The 20196-nt window shown below is 50.8% G+C and overlaps 1 protein-coding gene across 7 annotated transcripts in view; it reads right to left on the reverse strand.

Annotated features, from left to right (window-relative positions):
- NSMF (NMDA receptor synaptonuclear signaling and neuronal migration factor) overlaps positions 1-18719 on the reverse strand; it is a 46813-nt gene extending 28094 nt beyond the window's left edge. For all 7 annotated transcript variants that reach the window (XM_039561867.1, XM_039561864.1, XM_039561862.1 and 4 more), the window contains exons 1-2: positions 18471-18719; positions 9918-9979 (exon numbers count right to left, since the gene is read on the reverse strand). In XM_039561867.1, the coding sequence (XP_039417801.1) occupies positions 9918-9979; positions 18471-18577 (169 nt within the window). In that variant the 5' untranslated portion in view covers positions 18578-18719. The remainder of the gene's footprint in view (positions 1-9917; positions 9980-18470) is intronic.
- Between the last annotated feature and the right edge of the window lie 1477 nt (positions 18720-20196).

The raw sequence follows: 20196 nt of genomic DNA on the forward strand, positions 1-20196 counted from the left end.
GAGGGGTAGTGCCCCTCAGATACTGCCCAGGTAATGTGAAAGGCTGGCAGGGCTCTACTTGCCCCATGGTCAGCGTGGACATCTGCACCTGCTCCAGAAGGGACCTGATGGACAACAAGGACCATTCCAGTGGAAGAAGGTGCTCCACAAGCACTCATCCACATCCACTCATCCAAAAGCATGTACCCACCTGCAGGGTACAGCATCACAGAGCAAACAGTGCAGAGAACAGTCACAGGCTCCAAAGTGTCTCCAAGCACGTGTCACCCCTCAAGAGGCAGCAGGTCCCCTGCATCTGCTCTCCACAGCTCAGATCCTCCCCAGCTCCAGGATTAACTGTGCTCTAGAGTAGGCATGTCTTGGGAAAACACCACCAAACGACTCCCTGAGATTTGCCAAGAACTGTGCTCGCTAATAGTGCCAAGCAAACCATTTTTAAAATTAAAAACAAAGGCCAGCTCTAAGTACTCGTCTCAGCTTGTCAAATTTACTAATCTGTGTGGGCACAGTGACGCTACAGATTTCTTAAGACACCACAAAATCGTGGCTGACAGCTGCCCCTGTTCCTCCTGAAACTGATACTTGTATGGAAGATGCACAGCCTCCTCAGAGGGAACACACAGGAGTGTCACCTTCACTCACACACTGACAGCCCTGGAATTCAGAGATCCAGGAATTCCTGAGCTCGGGGATCTGTGGCTAAATGGAAAAATGAAGTCCCCAAAGCATAATATCCCTGAAAATGCTCATGATCACAAGAGCAAAGAGATCAATTCCAGTCTCTGTTTTATAAGCACTGAGGTCTGTTCAGCTCCATAAAATTTACGGACATGTAAGTGGGCCATGACTGGTTTCAAGTAAGAGTCAATCTTTTACTGAAATCCTGGCAGGACTGACCAGATATATTTGACATAAACTACCTCCCTGATCTAGCATAAAAAATGTGAGGATAATTCTTTCTTCCTACCTTACTTGTCCCCTCCTCAAGGTGTTTTCACTTGTACTTATGTAGGAGTTTTCATGATCTACACTACAAAGGGCTGCCAGCACACCAATGTGCTTTCTTTTTGTAAAACAATTGGATAATTCTTCATTTTCATTCAATTTAGCACCTTCAGTAATTACACATTGGAGAAGCAACTTCATATGCAAGGGAGTATGAAGCTTTATTCAAGAGTAGTCGTTAAGAAAGAATTTATCTACAGAAAAAAATAGTGTGGAAGGAAAAGAGATTCAAACATCCATCATAATGAATTATTGGCCTCTAAAACAGAATTCACACCACTTCAGGAACCTGTGCATTCACATACATGAGGTCACACACACCAGCAGGCCCAGGATGTGACCAGTGACCCTTGTCTGTGTTTGCATCGAACAGGATCCAGGTGCCAAAGCACTGCACCTGTTGCCATGATGGCATTTGAGGTTAATAGTTTGCTTCTGCTTGGAAAGAAGTCAGGCTGGTTCAGGAATCAATGCTGAATTAGAGCTGAGCCACAGGGATGTTGGGTGAGGAGAACCAAGGGACACTAACTCAGCAATGACTGGAGCTGCCTTCTGGAGTCAGCTGCAGCAGGCTGCTGTTAACACCCTCGCCTCTTACTGCTGCTCCCTTCTTTTCATTTTCACATCGCTGTTGCCATCTCTCCCACTCCCAGCTGCTCCATCAGCCTGCCACGGTAGCCCTGGCCAGTGTGACTGGGCAGCTTGGCACAGCTCCCTCCTCTCCAGCTGCTCCAACACAGCTGACCTGGGAACAACTCTGCTCCCCCACCTGCCTTCAGCAGCAACACCTGTGTCTCACACAGCTGCAAAGCTACTTAGGACCAGATAAATCAGGGTCCTCAGGTTCTTTTCATCTTGATTCCTGCTCTACATGGATTTGTTGTACACGAGGGACTGAGCAGCAAGACAAAGGGAAGAAGACCAGTGTGCTTGATTTGTAGATCATGTGTCCATTGGTACCAGAAACATCCAGATGGCATTTCCATCACTTCCCTGTCTACCTAGGCCAAGTCCAGCAGGGCTTGACATCCACTCCTGAGGGCCAAACCACTTCTCACTCCCCTTGTTAGTACTTGAACACACATCTTTTTGTCTTTTTGGCTTCACTTGCTCCTGTCTGACATTTCTTTCTTCACCTTCCACGCAGCACTGCCCAACACAGGGCACATGCATGACCAAAGACTGACAGCAGTGATAATTTGTGCTGGGCAACTGGCAGTGTCTTGGGAAAAAAAGAATCCACATTCTCAGTACATGTAGTTCCTGACAATTAGGCATTTATTAGTATTAGATACTTACAATACATCCTTTCTCATTCAGTAACTCCAGCCTGAGCACTCACTCTGACTTAGGGAACTGAGAAAGGACTTGCACATTTTTCCTTTCACTGCCACCACGTTTCTCCAGAGCAGGGAACGTGCTGGGATCAGCCCCAGCTGCCTGATGCCCATCCACAGCTGTGGAGCCAAACTCCTATCTGCTGCAGACTGCCTTGTGACCCTGTGGGATGAGGAGTTTATAAATCAAGGCAGAATACAGCCACAAGGCATAGACAGAAGCTCCAAATTTATTCCTGTATTTAGCAGCTAAACTGATGATTAAAGCACCTTAGATTTAAAGCCTCTGCTCCAGCATCAGAGGCAGAGTGGCAAAGGGGAATCCAGACAAACCCTATTAAAAGAACATCTGTCATCTCAGCAAAAAAAAATTCAGAGAGACAGTTCTCTCTTCCCTGTTCCTCCTCAGCTGGAACTCTCTGGGCCTGATGTTTATGACAATTAAGTTCCAACTTTAAATGAAAGAACTGCTGTAGTCACTGAAGATGAATGGAAAGTTTTGAGGTGTACAGCACATGGAAGTAGGAATGAAGTTAATGATGTTTTTACCTTGCACCAGAAGGAATCCAGGTGACTCCCTCAATGAGGAGAGCAGAGAGGTGCTCTGGCCAGAGCAGAGGGCACTGCAAAACCCTTAATAACCATTCAAACAGCACAGCTGAGCAGTTTCTCTTGCAATCCCAACTCCAAGACCTCCCACATGCCTGTCACTGCCCCTCAGGTGTGCTGGCAGGTCCTGGTCCCCTCTGCTGCCTCTCAGAGACAATGCAGAGCTTCCCCTCATGCCAGCTCTGTTCTCCCAACATTGTGACCCTTGGCACAGGACGGGCAGCCCACCCTGCTGGGCCCAGGGCTGAAATGTGATCAAGAAATAGCCACGGGAAAAAATGGGAATTTTGTTCAAGTTATTGAAGCATGAGGCAGAGATATAAAGATGAGAGATACAACAATAAAAAAAGGTCACAGTGGCATTTCAGCCATGCAGTAGCTTCAGAGCCAAGTGAGTAGACAGAATCACAGAATAGCTGGGGTTGGAAGGGATCTCTGGAGATCATCCAGTCCAACCCCCTGCCAAGGCAGGGTCACCTTGAACAGGTGACACAGGAACACATCCAGGTGGGTTTGGAACATCTCCAGAGAGGGAGGCTCCACAGTCTCCCTGGGCACCTGTCCCAGGGCTCTTTTTACCTTCCTCATGCTGAGGTGGAACTTCTTGTGGTTTAGTTTGTGGCCATTGCTTCTCGTCCTGTCACTGGCACCACTGAACAGAGTCTGGCAGCATCCTCTGACACCCCCAGGAGATATTTATGTGCATTAATCAGATCCCCTCTGAGTCTTCTCTGCTCCACACTAACCTGACCCAGCTCCTGCAGTCTCCCCTCACATGAGAGATGCTCCAGACCCCTCATCATCTTTGTAGCCTCCACTGGAGCCTCTCCAGCAGCTCCTTGTCTTTCTTGAGCTGTGCACAAGGACATGCACAGTGTTCACTATGGATTCCCTGAGGTCTAACCAAGCCAGCCCCACCATGGGCACCCTGACCCCGCTGCTCCCGAGGAGGGAACGTCACACACTTCCCTGCAAAGCCACAGGGAACAGGCAAAGGCTGCTTCTGTAAGGGAGCTGCTCTGAGAAACCAGAAGGTCACTTAACTATGACAAAATGGTTCCAATTAGTCTTCTCTGCTCTAACGGGCTTTGAAAACAAACAAACTCGAGACAGCATTGACCTGGCGTCTCGTAGGTGAGCAACCTTTTAGTCTGGCCTGTAACATTAATGTGAATAGATGAAATTGCTACTGTGAGACAGGACCCAAAGGAGCAAGTGGCAGCTCCATCACCGGCCTCGGCATCTCCATGGTAACACCGTGACCTACGTCTTTGTTCCCTTTATAAGCCATCCACATATTCCCTAGCAAGTTCCAGGATCCACCCACACCACGCTTGCACTGGCTGATGCTGGAAGTGGCCTGAAGCCCTCAGAGATGAGATTTCACATCCCTGCTCTGTCCTGAGCTCAGGCCACCTACAACTCCCTCCAGAACAAGGGCTCTTCCTGAAAAGGCCACATCTGCCTCATCAGCACAGGGATACACCAAGAGCAGGGCCAGGTGCACTGCTGGGTCTGTCCTGGGGACAGGACAAACATCCTCTAGAAAAAAGGCCACCCTGGTGCTTACCCTGAGCCAGGCTCTGCTGGCAGCTCCATAGTCTGAATGTCCCTCTCAGAGCACTGAACAGCTGCAGCTTTACTTGCTGGTGGCACATAAAGCTCAGCTCGCAGGTCACTCAGCCTGAAGCACCTGTGAAGCCTCACCTGGGGTTTCTCCAGCCCCATGCCAGTTTCTGGCAGCATCAGGAAGCTCCTCTGTGTGTGGCTGATCCAGTGGCACAGGCACAAACATGGCTTTGCTCCTGCCACCCCTCCCCACTGCCACTTGGCTTGGGGAAGCTCACAAGGGCCCTCTTCTCCTTACACACTCACATTGATGACTGAGACATCATGCAAGAAACAAAGGGAAGACACAAAGATTACTTTTTTCGAGCTTAAAAAGAAGCCTTTTCCAGTTTCAGGTAACTGGCCCCTTTGGTTTGTCCTGATGCCAACCAGTAGCCATGCTGGTTTAGCAGGAGTCACGGAGAATTTGGCTTAAGGCCTGCTAGGCAGCTCCTGCCCAAGGCCCAGCACCTCTGCAGCACCAAGGACACCTTGTCTCTCTCTCTTCCTTCCCACACAGCTTGCCCAGAGCAGCCAGTCACAGCAGGCAGCCTGGTGCTGCATCCCACAGCCCCACACTCCAGCAGCAGCAGCTGCCCTCCCAATAACCCCTCCAAGCAAAACAGATCAGAAGAGTAACAGGAAAAAAACCCCCACAGCTCCCTCCCAATCCTTGTGTCTGAATGCCAGCTCACCAGGACGGATCCCTGCTTCCCCAGACAGGAGGGAATTTCTCAAAGGCTCTGCCTGCTGTCCTTTTCAGTGTCACTGCCCCATGCCCTGGTACCTCTTCCTCTCACAGTCCCAGAACACGGAGATAAAATCCAATGCATTATCTCAGTGTGGGACCTCTGACACCCAGGCTGGAGCATGTCCAAAATTCCATGAGCTCTGCGAGACTCTGAGTGATTATTTCTTCCATGCTTTATTCTCTGCAGCCTTTTTACACTTCCCTTTCACAACATTTCGATCCCTTTCTGCATCTTTCTTCTAAGTCTGTCCCAAGGGACACCCACCTCTACATTAAAAGGTACCAGAAAGCTACAAAAGTTAGCAAAGACTCTGGGCACAGCCTTGGAGGCAGAATGAATGCTGAACATGGCAGAGTGCTCTTCGTAGGAACCTTCCCAGACCTTCAGCCCGCATGAATAAGCCAGCAATTAATAGAAGCAGGAAGAGAGCAGGAGATGCATCACTACCCTGGCACCAGCTCCCTCAACACATCCATATCCTGTTACCTGCAGCACAGTCCAACCTTCCCTTTCTTTCTGATTCCTCAAAATATCTTAAAGATCAGGGGAAAAAAATCTGAGTGATCCCAAAGGGACAATTCCTCCATCCTCTGCATTCATAGCCCATCAGCAGGCAAGTGCCCTGTTCCAAAAGGGAAACAAAGGGAAGAAAACTCTGTATTGTCATCATCCCTGACATAACCTCTGAGAAAGAGGAGAGGTAAGTGCACCTCCCCAGTCACCTGGGAAAAAACTCTTCCAGAATAAGGCACTGAAGAGTTGCATAGGAATAGTCACACAACATTTCTGAGCCACAAAGTTCTTGGATCTCACATTGGGAAGAAGCAGAAGTTGTAACCACCAACAAACGCTCCCCCTCACCTTTTCTCCCTCCAGGTACACCCTGCAGCACCTGCAAGCCTCCCTACCTCGTGCAGCTGTGCAACTCCACAGCCACTGCCCCAGCAAAGCAAGCAGAGCATGAACACAATGTGCTTTTACTGCAAACAGGAGGCAAACACAGCCCTGCACATAACTCAGCCCTCGTTCCAATGCTTGGACGAGGCAGCTGGCCTGTCCTGCTGATCTACAATCCCTCTGCACCTCTTCATTACCACTCCCCAATTTCTCCAAGACATTCTGCCACACACAAGCTCTCCAGAGGAGCCACCACAAATAGAAGTTACGACTGAAGAAGCAGCTTTTTGATCGGCTGTGGAATGTGAAATTATGAGGGATGCAAAAGCCATTGCATCTTTTCCTTTCCTTGGAATCAAGGGACTAAGAAGATAAAAAAAGGCAAAGCAAAATGGACAATCCCCAGAGAACAAAGTGCAGCAGAAGTGGAGCAACTTGGGGCAGTGTCTGCACACATGGCATCTCCCTCCATGTCTCCATGGGTCTCCTGGGGCTGCCTGGGGTGTCAGAGTTTCACCCCTCTGCCGAGGATAAAGCAGCAAAGAACTGACATCCCAGATTCACACCTGCCTCACTTTCTGCACGAGGATTGCCCTATGCAGGGAGAGAGAAGGGTTCTGGCTCTTGGGTCCAGAAAAGGAGGATTCTGCCCTTCCCTCCTCTATTTATGCCTTCATTGTCCCACTGATGGCTCTACCACCTTCCTGCTCCTCAAAACCCACAACTCTTTTCCCTCACTGCATTCATCAGTGACTTTAAGCCTTTCTTAAACCATTTTTTTCTAGACTGAATCAAGGCCTGCCTCCTTCCAGTCATATTTAGGCCAGAGCCTTCATCCTGATGCCATGAAGATTTTTGCCTTTTCTTTTATACCCCTGCTATACCTTTCTACAACTTCTGTTTTCTCAGTGCTTTTTGCCTACATTCTTGGACTTGTTTGTCAAGCTAAGAGACTCAACATTTTAGAAGCTTCGTAGCTGGGGATCAGTGTGCCCCAGACCCCAAGGTCCTCTCCAGAACACATTCTGTGAACTAAGATAGAACCATCCAGGGGAAGGCTCCTTGGGGAGAGGGGCTCACTTGAGCCTCTCATTGGGGAATCTTTGATAGATCTGCTAATTAGTAACACCTATAATGTCATACCCATTCTTTTGGGCATATTCAGCAGGGTGCATTTCGATGCATATGACCTGGGTGTGTGCACCTAAGGATCCTTAAAATAAATACCAAGGTAAAATCCCTTTTCCTGTTCTAACTGTGTTTGACTCTTGATTTTAAGAGCAGGAAAAGGCATCAATCCCAGCTCAGTGTGCTGGCAGTGCAGGGAGCACCTGGGTGCACAGCTGGGGTTATGACAGCAGAAACAGGCCTGTCCCACCTGGTACAATACTCAAGGAGAAAGCTCAGAGTTGACACATACAGAGGCACTGAGGACTCAATTCTTTGGAGCACTGAGCTTTCAGGACCTAAGCCACCAACACATTCAAGTGGGAATCCAACCACAGGATGCAGGTGGGCTCCTCCCTGCTCACATTGCCTCTGCCTGCTCTCTGAGGAGCTGGAGCAGATTCACCTCTGCATCTGTGCTATGTCTTCAACTTCTGTAGCAGAGGCCCGTCCTTTGCGTCCCTGGAGTCACGGGGTGACACTAACCCTGCCCCTCCACCCTGCCCAGCCAAAGGTGAAGCCTCCACAGCTTGCACAAGTGATCCTGAGATGGAATTTCTGCTGGAAGGAAAGACGTGACTTCCCTGTGATCGGGCTGCTGGGATGAACTAAAAGGAGCCAAATTTTCTACTCGCAGCGTTTTTTATTGGATAGCAACCTTCCTACTGGGGTTATTTATAAAGAAGTGTTACAGACTGTGTTAAGTTATACATTGCAGAATTTCAAAAGATGACTTAAAAATGACGATTCTTTTTTTTTTTTTCCTCCCCTCTTCCTCAGAATTTAGAGTAATTTCTAGGGAATTTTATTTTTTTTCCAAGTGAATACTTAAGGATCCCGTAAGTATCGTGGTATTTCCAAGTGTCTCTCACTGCTTGATTCTTGCCTGTGGCAACTAAATTCACTTGGATTCAAAAACGATCTCAAGGCTGATACACCAAGGGGCAGTGGGTGAAAAGGCTTCCCTGGAGAGCTTATGGATGTCACAAGCACAGAGAGGGCTGAAATGCTGCTCTGGGGAGCCTGGCTGTGGCACATGATCCAGGAGTCACTGGATCAGCTCCATTTCCATGCCCTCCTTACAGTCAGAGAGCAACCAGGAGCACCCCAAGGACGAGTTAAACAGCAGCTTTTTAAGGGCACATCAGAGAGGCTCCCACTCCTTGGATCTGACCAGGGCTCCCCAGGCCTCAGGCACCTGAATGGATCTGAAATTTCCTCTTATCTCCATCAGAAAGTCTCTGCCTGGCCCCAACATGACCCCACAGGTACTACAAGGGCCCTACAAAGCGAGCAGGAGCCAACACTTCTCCCTGTTGGAAACTGGGGTGAGGAGGCTGAAAAAAGGACTGGCAAAGAGTCCAGGTGACAGGAGCAGCTGCAGAAATGGCCTCGATGGAAGGAACAAATAAAAGGTTTTGCCATTCTGAGAAGCTCCTGCCAGCCTGCCTCTGCACAGCCTGTCCAGCCCTCCCTTCCTGCTGCCCCACAGACACCTCAACTCAGCTGCACCAAACCCCAGCCTTTCTCTACCTCTACATGCTGTTCTTAGACCAAATATTGTACGTAAAGTGTTCCTGGGGTTCTTAATGAAAAGAATCCAAGAAAACTGCAGTACATTGTCTTAGAGCCTTTCCATTCGCAACACCAGCACAATTCAGCCAAGGACAACTTGAAGGTCATTAGAACAGATCCAAGGAAAAAGGCAAGGACTCAGCTGGCTGCCAAAGACTGTGTGACTGCTCTTACAGCAAGAGGCATCTCCTGCACAGGCTTAAAACACACACAGCTTACCTAAAATGATAACATTACATTCTATTTAACAACTTTATCCCCTGCACAACAGCACAGAACAATTTTTTATTTGTTCACACAGTATTTTCTGCGGATTTCACAGGATTTTCTGTATGTTTTGTAATCAATTTATCATCTGAAAAATATTTTCTTTCATCACAGAGAAGACACAGCCCTGTTAGAAGTCAGGTGAGTTTATCTTATGGTCTCCTGCCCATCAAGCAGAACTCTTGATAAGCTGATGGGGACAATACCTACATGTAAAATACTGACACATTGGCCAGCACATGTGGTGCCCTCATCTAGATAAATCTCAGTTTAACCCGTTGAAGCAAACACTCGGAATAAACCCAGATGTTACCTCTGCCAGCAAGGATTCACAGAAGTGAACAGAATATAACTCACCTGTTTTCTATACCCCAGTGATAGCAAGACCCAGGAGTGCCAAACCAGTGCAGAAGCCTTGTGCAGGGCTGTCACTTCCCAGCTGAAACTTCTCCTAGGGACATCAGCTGCAGGGGTGAATTTATGACAGGGCATTTGTCCACTAACTGAACTCATCCCCACAGCCCACCCAAGCCTTGGGCCACCAAACTGCCTTTTCTCCTCGAGGGCGGCTCCTCCTGCCTCTCTGCTGCTGAGATCTCACTCTGTTTATGACAGATAAATAAATGCACTTTCGTTTTAAGGCTATCAACCACAGGAGCAGGCACACATGGACATAACCAAGGCACATCAGTTCTCTTACCTGAGCCGTTTCTGCCTTCAGGATGGTTTTGTGAAAGGTATTCTCCAAAAGCCCTCGCCGCTCTGTGTCCCAGCACCACGAGGCAGCCAAGGAGAGAAAGAGAGAGATGGGTGATGCTTAAAGGCCAAGGAAAGCAGGAACAGTTCAATACCAATGCACTGCTGTGCTCCTGCAGCTGCCACTCCCTCAGCCTCAGGTGACAGCCATGTAAATGCACTGCCAGAGCCGTGAGGCTTCCTCCTTACACACCAGGATTCCAGTGGTTCCGGTGGAACCTCAGTGTTCCCCTGGCCAAAGGGGGAAACAGAGCTGGACTACAAGTCCAGGACTACTTCAGGCTTTAGCTTCTCCATTAGAAAAATGAAAAATAAAGACCAGGAAGGAGGCACCTCCACCCCAGCGCCAACCACCACTCCAGGCTCCTACAGGTCCTGAATGCTCCCACCTGGGAGCCATCACAGCTCAGATGTGGATGCTAATGCCCATTTTACCTACCTGAACCTTACGTTCTCAAGCCCCAGCTATGTCAGTATTTGGATTACTGGACAAGCTTATTTGAGAGACTCCCACAACCTCCCACAAAAGCAGCTCCTGCTTCTCTGATGGATTCTGGTCCTGTGGATGACCGAGATTTTACTGGAATATATTAAGAATCAAGCAAGCAGGGTGGGCTCAACCCTTATCACACATCCAGGCCTACGTAAGAGAGCAAACCTATGAATATTCCAACCAGGGAAGAGCTTTCTGCTTGCAACCCACACAAAGGAAAGGAATCCTTGGTCAAGGCACGCATCCCTGGCATACAGTAACCTCCAGACTCCAAGTGCCAGGGCATTTGTGATGTCCTGGTGCTGTGACTGCTCTCCTGTACCCAACAGACCTGTGACTCAAGAGAGCCAATACTAGAGCCAGCTTTTCCCCAGCCATCCATTTCCCCAGGTTTGTAGAACAATCTCTCCAAGGTCTGCAGCATCCCAGTCGGGCTGAGCTGCCACTGGGCAGCCCAGGGTGGATATTTGCAAAGAGGGAGGTGAAACAGCCACCCATCTCCTTGGCAAGCCAAGACAAACCAACAAACCCAGAGCTGAGCACCCTCAGCCCTCAAGCACATCAGCATCTCCTGGGGAAGGACAAGATTTGCTGCAACAGGGAAGACTCTCCATACTGAGGCATCACATCCCCCATCCTCCTCCTTCAGACGTGCTCAGCCTCAGAACATCCTCTCCAGTTCAACCTGCTGCAAAAGGCTCATAATGGCCATTAAATGTGTAAGTGGAAAATGGCTTTGACCTCCAAAACCACCTTCTGCTTTGCATATCCCAGCTTGTGTAGCCAGGATCTTCCCCACTGCTTTTATGTACCACCTCCCAGAGGAGAAAAGGTTAACAAGGCTCCAATGCACTTCCCAGAGTGACTCGGGCTGGAAGGAGTGGGAAGTCCATTTGTCATCCACAGCCAGCAACACAAGATCAATATGAACGATGAAGAAAGAGTAATTTAATCTCCCCGGGACTAAATTTCAGCACAGTCAAATGCAAAATGCTCTGGAGCGGCACAGCTGGAGCTGTGCAAGAAGAAAGGTTTAAGCTTCTGCATCTTTGCAGACTAACAGACAGTGCTGAGGTTTGCCCTGTTCCCGGATTCTTTCGTGTCCAGTCCCAGGCTGTACCTTTAGACACTGGCTGGCAGTGGCAGCTGCCCAAACTGTCCTCCTCAGAGCTTAACACCCCCTGAGATGGTCACACAGAGGCTGTCACATGGGGAGCTCTACAATCAGCCCACGATCCCCACTGTGAAGAGCAAAGGGGTGACCTTCGTGGTTCACCCATCCAGGAGGACAAGCACCTCGTGGATGTTCCTGGAACCCTCAACCTTTCTGTCCAGGTAAAAAGCAGGACTTGATCCTGGAGCAACACACAAATGCTAAGTTGGGAACTGCAGTGTGGCTACTTCAGGCAAGTAGTTGAGTCACCATCCCTGGAAGTGTGGATGTGGCACCTGGGGACATGGTTTAGTGGTGGATGTGGCAGGGTTTGGTTTGCAGTTGGACTCACTGACCTTGGAGGTCTTTTCTAACCTAAACAATTCTATGATTTTAACATCAGGCTACTCAGCTGCAAGAGAATTCCTGAGCTGCTCCTGCATTCCATCCCAGAGGTGGTTAAAGCTCAGCCAAAGGCACGGCGTATCTCGCACGCCACCGGCAACAGCACAGCTTTGATAAGATAGCTGAGCATGAGATTCCAAGATCTCTTCCACCAAAATTACTGGGACTCCAAGGCTTCCCATGGAAATGTCCGTCCTTGCGAGGCATCACCAACACCATTCACAAACAGGGCACACACACTTACACCCTTGGGAAAGATTTTGAAGCTTCTCTTTTGCATCAGCAGTCATTCCATGTAGAAAAAATAACAGTGAGCAAGTTCTCAGGTAAATTATCAGTGAGAGAACATGGTGATTTACACAAAAAATGCTGAAATATGATGATAGTCTGTAACCAGTTCAAAAGCTCCACGAGCTCCAAATTCATCTGTCATTCTCTCCATTCATCTCCTCACCAGTGCCTGAAGCTGTTTTGTCTGTCTGAAAATGTGAACCAATGCTTTACCTTTAGCTTGCAAACCACAGGCTCAAAAAACCAGTACAAAGCACTTCCTAAGATCCAAACTGAAAACTGGCTAAGACAGTGCCAGAGAAGCACTGCTGCCCTCCAGCCCACCTTACTCCATGGTGAAAACAGCGTCACTAAGAGCCCAAGCTGGAAGGTGCTGCAGTGTCTCTAACCTCATTCTTGTTTCCCCCAGCAGAGGAGGGAGGAGGGTACAACCCCAAGTGCCAGAGCTCCCACAGAACAGGTCATACGCAGAGCTCTCATGCAGGTCAACAGCACAGAGGAGGAGCAGGGAGCTGCCCAAAAGCACTGCTCCCTGCCCAGGCTGAACCTGCAGTTCTGTCCCGGCCGTTCCACCCCACGGCTCTCAGATCCTTCAGGCCAACCCAAGAGCAAACAAACGTGGGCACATGGGCACAGCTCCCCAGCCACAGCGAACACGGCAACACTGCCTGCACAGCACAGTGTGCAATGGGGGGTTTCCAGCCAATTACACTGCAAACTTCACACTAATTATTCTGCCTATTATCTCAGTGGTTCCCTTCTACATTCCCACTTTCCGAGTGCCATCGGCTTCTCCTTGGCTGTGCCTCAGCAGATCTCCCGCAGGTGTCTGCACGTGCCCTTTGCCAAGGGGACTCTGATGGCCACACTTGCTCCTTATGGCTACACTTGCTCCTTATGGCTACTTCCCCCTTGCCAAGCCTATTTTGTTCCTTCCCTGCTCTCACTGTGCTCACAGTCACCCCAGTTCACCAGCACTTGCTCGGATCATTAACGTGCCATTTCCCTGCTCCCCTTGGCTACCCATTGGCTTGATCAAAATAAAGTCAGAGCAAAATTCAAACAGATGGTAGCTGTTCTATTCATCCCATTCTTTTCTCTCTCTTTTATCTATTACCACAAGTCACACAATCAGACTTTTCTCTCAGCTCAGCTCTGCCTCCACTATCGCTGCCAATGGAGTTCAAGTCCCCTCATGCCATTGGACGGCCCTGGACAGAAACCCCTTCAACTGGGCTCCGAGCAGAGATACCTTGGGATAATTTTAACTGGCAAGAGATGTAAAAGAAAACTTGTTTCACATAAATGAGATGAAGTACAAGGTGCCTTACAGCTCCACGGGCCGGTGAGCTACAACCCTGAGTGTGTGACACTGCAAAAGCTGCATACAAATGAGCAGGTAGCACTGAGAGGTGATCAGCTGATGACAGGACAAGTTTAGCCCTGACTCATCTGGAGAGAGGTTTTCATTTTAGTGGCAGACCAGACCTGCATGTCACACAGTCAGCACAGCTTGATTTAACAAAAGGACATCAAGCAGGGACCAGGGCTCTAGCACGCTGTGCTGCTCAGTCTAAGCAGCACAGACAAGCCTCAGAAAACACCAGCACTTCCTCCAGCATTCCATCAGAACGGCTCCAGGGAGGGAAGGAGGGATGGGGCAGCACAACGCAGGCAGCAAAGGCAGCTGCCCTTCTGGGGGCATTTTCCAGTACTCACTGTGCCTCAGATGTCAGAACTGGACTCGGGTCTGGAAGAGAACTGTGAAGAAGCACAGACAGTCTAGACAGAGATTTGCTCGAAGGAGCAAAGCCGCCAAATAACAAATATCTCAATTACAGTGTAATAAGCACAGAATGGCCTTCACGTCTCTGAAATAATCACATCAACAGGATAAAAGGGGCCTTGATGCACACAAGCAGCTATGAGAAATTGATGCACATAAATTTGTCCACCAAACGGACACTCACAGAGTGAAGAAATGCAGATTGAAACACTCAGAGATACAGGAAAGACCTCAGATAACTCCATTTAGAGCACAGCAGCAAGCTAAGCAAAACCTGGACTATTCAGGAGTATTACATGGAAAAATAAAGAACACCCACCACCTTCTCGTGTTCCTTCAGAAGTAATGCCCAGAGGAGTTGCAGCAGGAATCTGTTGTGACAGCATCTGACAGTGCTACATCTCAGGCACATAGGAGAGAAGAGACCTGCATCATCAGGACCTACGTCCTCCTACAGCAGCAATCCCGCTCTTGTCACCAAGCAGAGAAGGGAACACCTCCAGCACATCCACAGTTAACAGCTCAGTCATTAAAGACTGTTGACACCTACGATATTTAAGCCTAATAGTAACAATACCCTGACAAAGATTAGTTTTCTAAAATATGTATGTAGAGAAATGGTAGCTGGAAAATTTTAATTTTAAAATTCTGACTCTCAATAAAGGGAGATTGGATATCAGCAATGGATCTCAGAGACCCCACAGTCTTGGAGCAACTTATGATCACGAAGTTTGGACAGGAGGAGAGAGGAAGTGCAGGAAGAAGTTAAAAAAAAAGGGCAATCAAAGACAGTTCATACCACTCAACAGAAAATTCACAAGCAGGAAAGAAGAATTTAGACTCCATGAGGAGCCTCAAGCTAAGCCAAAAATCACTCAAGCAGCAAGAACCTGGGATAAGGTACGTGTTCACTTACCTCTGCACTTTCTCAGTGAAAAATTTACCCTTTCACAACAACTAATGCCGTGTTCAAAGCCACTCTTCATCCGTCTCTAGGCAGGAGAGAGGGAGTGAGACCAAATTCTTATCTCCCTGTGGCTATCTTGGACAAGATGCCAAGGTCAGGAAATTGGGCAAGACGAACCACACTCTCAACTTAAATATTTCCTGTGCTAACAACAGCAAGAAGAGATGGTTCTGGAACACCCAGCAAAAGCCTCATGTCTGTGTGCTCTCACCGTCATGCTCTCCCAAAGAACAGCTGTAGGCCAGCACAATACAAAGCAGAGCTGCAGGAAAACATCTGCGTTATTGCCACATTTGGGGTGCCAGGGTTTTCCTGTAGGTGTCAAGGCAGCAAGGGCAACGAAAGCCCATTTCTGAAGGGCTTTGGTTCATCTGCACCCTCGGAAAAGTTCTAAGGAAGCCAAGGAGCACAGGTCAGACACCCACAGCCAGGGCCTGGAGAGGCACTGTCAGCGGAGGGGCAGCACCAAGGTCACCACTCAAGGACAACTGCGTCAGCCCTGCCTTCAGCACTGGGGCCCAGGAGCTGCAGGGCAATAAAAGCACAGGCAGGGAGGGAACAATCCCTCCTGACAGGGAGATCTTGCATCTAAGCCCTTCAGAGGTGATCAGCACAGCAGCACCAAGCACAGCCCCTTCCCGAGCGTGCAGGGTGCTGTAACTCCCCCAGGAGAAGACAACCACAGAGACCAAAGTCAGCAGCATCGTGGGTGCTCTCCACACTGTTGGCACAGGGCAATTGTGTCGAGAGTTTGTAAGGAGCTATTTAAAAGACCTAGCACACAACAAGCTGCATGGAGCTTAATTAATGCTCCTGGGACAGGAGACTCCCCTGAGTCGCTCTGCAGAGATTTTAATTTAAGAATCTACGGAGCCTGCACCTCCTGTTTGGATCCCATTACTCACACCAGTAAACAAGCCCTGCTCCTTGCTCAGTGAGACAGTCAAGTGTGCACACACACTCCAGCCACACGTAAGAAATACACACCATGGCCACTTGGACTTGCAGCGGAACTTCAGGAGATGATTCTTCTCTCTAAAGAGAAGTCATGAGAAATATGAACAGGGCAGAGCCCAAGAAGATGCAGAGAAGCAGTCCCAGGGCATCTCCTCCTGCAGCACAAGAACAGGATGCCCAAGCTGCCTACACCCACAGGGCACATGATCATTGCAGCAGTACTACCCACACAGGTGACCCAAGTGCCCAGCCCTTGTGGGGTGGACAGAACAGTCTCTCTGTAGCCTTATTCAGCGTCCTGCAGAGTCCTTGCTGTAGATAAGGACACGGGGGATACATGGAGGAGCATCCAGGGCAGAGCAGAGAGGAGCTGTGCGTGATGTGCCCCAGGAAACCTTTCAGCAGGTGGGTCATTGCCACTGTAGGAATTCTAAGCATGACAGAGCGCATGGGAGCAGGGCTGAGCCGTGCCTGGAGCGGCAGGATGGAGGCACATGGACAGCACCTGTCACCACCAGCACCTTCTCCGTGCAAAGAGGCTCTGCAGGGAGCCCCTTGACAAGTTCGCTGCCCTCCTCAAATGATTTTTGGATCCGGAATTTCTAGCACAGGCATCAATAGGGAGACACATAAAAGCACCTGTCCTGTGCCATGGTCTACGTGAGCAGACACTCCTCAAGGGCATTATGTCCCCCAGCCCAAATCCACTCATAACTTTTCTGGTCAAACCACCTTAATTCACACTATCCAGAGACACCTCAGAGCTCCCACAAACCTGTACCTGCAGCTTGTCAGTAGTTACAGCAGGTATGGAGCAAACCAGAACCCCCGAGGCACCTCCTGGACTCCATACAGTTGATACAACCCAAGCAGCATCTGCCCACCCTGGTGTAGGCTAACAAGTCATTACGTTCAAAACACATTAGTCGCTCCCAAACACCCACACTAGCATTTGAAATCCTACCAATTACTGAGTGTGTTGTTTGTGTGACTGCCTAATCCCACTCCCAGAACCCCATCACAGCGCTTATGGTGCTTTACGTGTCATTTCTGTATATGCACCTGGCTGACATCACCACAAAGGATCCCACTTCCAAATCTCTGAATGCCGTGAGCATTAATGTTTTCATTACTGGTTATGGACAGGGTGCAACAAAACATGGGGAAAAGTTGCAGGCTCTGCCTGGAGAGCTGTCCCTGGAGATACTCCAGAGTTTGAAGGATGGATTTCTTTACAACTCAAACAGATGGCAAGATACAGACACCTTTGCATCTCTTCACTTCAAGCCATAAGACCTCTCTTTCCTCCCAGCACAGTAGAGATGCTGTAATGCCGAGTTACAGAGAGATGTGACTGAGATCTCTGAGCAACACAGACTGAGCCCTACACACAACTCCAGGTTATTCTAATGCAATTTGGTCTAACAACACCAAGGTGTTATATAACGCAGCTGAAAAGTTCATTTCTCCCAATTTTTCCCCAGCAGCAAAGAGCCAGTCTAGCTGTAGCAGAGACAGTGAGACACCTATCCCCTGGCAGAGCTGTGCTTAAGGAACAGCTAAAAAGCTGCGCCAATGCCCCCAAATAGTCTCTGGATGACTGCTGTGACACTTGCACTGCAGCGTGGGAGAAGGGTCCTTTTATCTGGGAAAGGGTGCTAAAGCAAAGCTCATCTGTGACAGCTTTTTAAACCTAAGTACAATTAAACAGCAAATATATTTTCTCCGATCTCCCATGTTTGATACTGAAAAGCACTGGGACCAGGCAGTGAGTGAAATGCTACACTGTAAGACAAGCAATATAAAACCAGAACCCAACAATACAGAACCCAAATCCCTTAACTGGTCCATGTAGCTTGGGACGCTGCTGGAGAGGGCAGACGTGGTGGGTGCAGGTTTTCACAGAGCAGTTTTGCCATTCAAAGGAGCGAGACCCCTTGAAGGAGGCTGCTGACTTTGCCCTCGAACACGCACCCGGCATTTCAGCCGAGGAGAAACCACCGGACAAACTGACCGCGCTTCCGAATTCCCGAAGATCAGAAAGATCCATCCCTGACAAATCCACTTCTGACACACTCCTTGCCAACCCAGCAAATAAACCCCTGCGGGTGCTGTGGCCGGGCCGGCGGCGGGGACGAGTCACCTCTCCAGAGGCTGAGGGTCCGCAGGGTGGCACGGCCGCCCGCTGCCACCAGCGAGTGTGCAGCTGGTTTGGGGGGATCGGGGCAGCCAGCGACAGGGACCCACCGGCAGGTGCCATTCTCCAGCCCCGGGATGGCCCTGGGGACAAACCCCGGGTCGTGCCCGCACCGGTGCCTGGGCTCGTCCCGAGGGTCTCGGGGCTCCCCCCAGCCCGGCACGGTCCCCGAGGCGGCCGGGGGCGAGCAGGGTCCCGGCACCGCGGGACCCCCCCGAGGCACCGCCCGCCGCGCCCCCGGCACCCACCTCACTTTGGCCGCCACGGACGACATGGCCTCGTTCCTGAGCGTCTTCCTTTTGGACACGGCTGTGCCCATATTCGCGCGGGGGGTCGCGGCCGGGGGAGCGCTCATCGCCGGGCCCCGCGGCTGCCCATGCCGAGGCGCGCCGCCGCCCCTCGCCGCCGCGCAGCCTCAGCGCCCCGCCATGCCGGCCCCCGGCCCGCGGCCCCGGCCCGCGCTGCGCTCCGCCGCGGCCGCTGCCGCCCCATTGACTGCGGCAGGAGGGAGGGAGGGAGGGAGGGAGGGAAGGAGGGACGAGCCCGCCCCACCGGCCAGGAAGCGCCGCTTATATTTGGCCAGCAGCACCTCCTCCACCCGCCTGACATCATGGCCGGGGAGGGGGCGCCGGCCCCGCCTCCGGGGCCGCGCGGGGCGGTGGGACCCCCGCCGTGGGCCGTGTGTGGCTGCAGCGGGAGGAGGGACGGGCGAGGAGACACCGCAGGGGGCTGCAGCTCCTCCCGAGGGGCAGCTCCCGTCTCTGCTCTCTGTGACCAGGGACAGGACCCGAGGGAACGGCTGTGTTAGGGAGGGTCAGGCTGGAGAGCGGGGAAAGGTTCTGCCCCAGAGGGTGCTGGGCACTGCCCAGGCTCCCCAGGGAATGGGCACGGCCCCGAGGCTGCCAGAGCTCCAGGAGCGTTTGGACAGCGCTGCCAGGGATGCCCAGGGTGGGGTTGTTGGGCGGATCTGTGCAGGACCGGGGGCTGGGCTTGGTGATCCTTGTGGGACCCTTCCAGCTCGGGATACTCAGTGGTTGCACGATTCTGCCTGAGGTGAACATCCAGCCATCAGCCGTCAGACACGGCTGCAAGGGGAGTCCCAAGGGTCTCTCCCTCCAGGCTCCCGTCAGGAAACAGACGTGGAACCTGCAAAAAAATCAGTCATTTTGACATAAAACTGCAGCCTGCCTTTGATGGATGGGGTGAAAGGTTTCGCACACGGTTTATTTTCCACAGCTGGGTGCTCTGGTGGCAGCAGGGCAGTGTATGAGTGCAGCCCTGTCCCTCTGCTCATGGGGTGGACGCGGTCATGAAGGTCGGGCTGTCGGGTTTTGGACACAACAGCTCTGAAGGATTGACACAAGCACTGCTGGCCTTGTCCCCTGAGCAGGTCACTGCTCCCTACCATTGTCCCAGAGCAGGCAACACAGCCACTCCCAGATTGACTGGAGGCAGCAGAGCCGTGAGGCGGAGATGGGTGCTCAGAAACCTCCTCGTGCCCAGTGTCACCTGCCAGAGCAAACACCTGCCTCGAGGTCATCGAGTGCTTGAAAACAAACCCAACACAAGGAGCTGATCAACCAGTCAGCCCAGCCTCAGAGGATTTTCAATTCACGCAGTCACAGAACTGCTTGGGTTGGAAGGACCCTTTATAGATCACTTACTCCACCCCCTACCACGGGCAGGGACACCTTCGACTATCCCAGGTTGCTCCAAGCCCCGTCCAGCCTGGCCTTGGACACTTCCCGGGATGGGGCAGCCACAGCTTCTCTGGGCACCCTGTGCCAGGGCCTTTCCTCCTATTGCACAGTCTAAATCTATTCCTTTGCCTCTTATCCTGGCCCTGATAAAAAGTCTCCCACCATCTTCCTTATAAGCCTCCTTTAGATTTTGAAAGGCTGCCAGAAGGTTTCCCCAAGAGCCTTCTCCTCCAGATCTGAGCAATCCCAACTCCTCCAGCCTTTCTTCACAGCA

The sequence above is a fragment of the Corvus cornix genome, chromosome 17 (genome assembly GCF_000738735.6).
Source record: "Corvus cornix cornix isolate S_Up_H32 chromosome 17, ASM73873v5, whole genome shotgun sequence".
NCBI classification, from domain to species: Eukaryota; Metazoa; Chordata; class Aves; order Passeriformes; family Corvidae; genus Corvus; species Corvus cornix.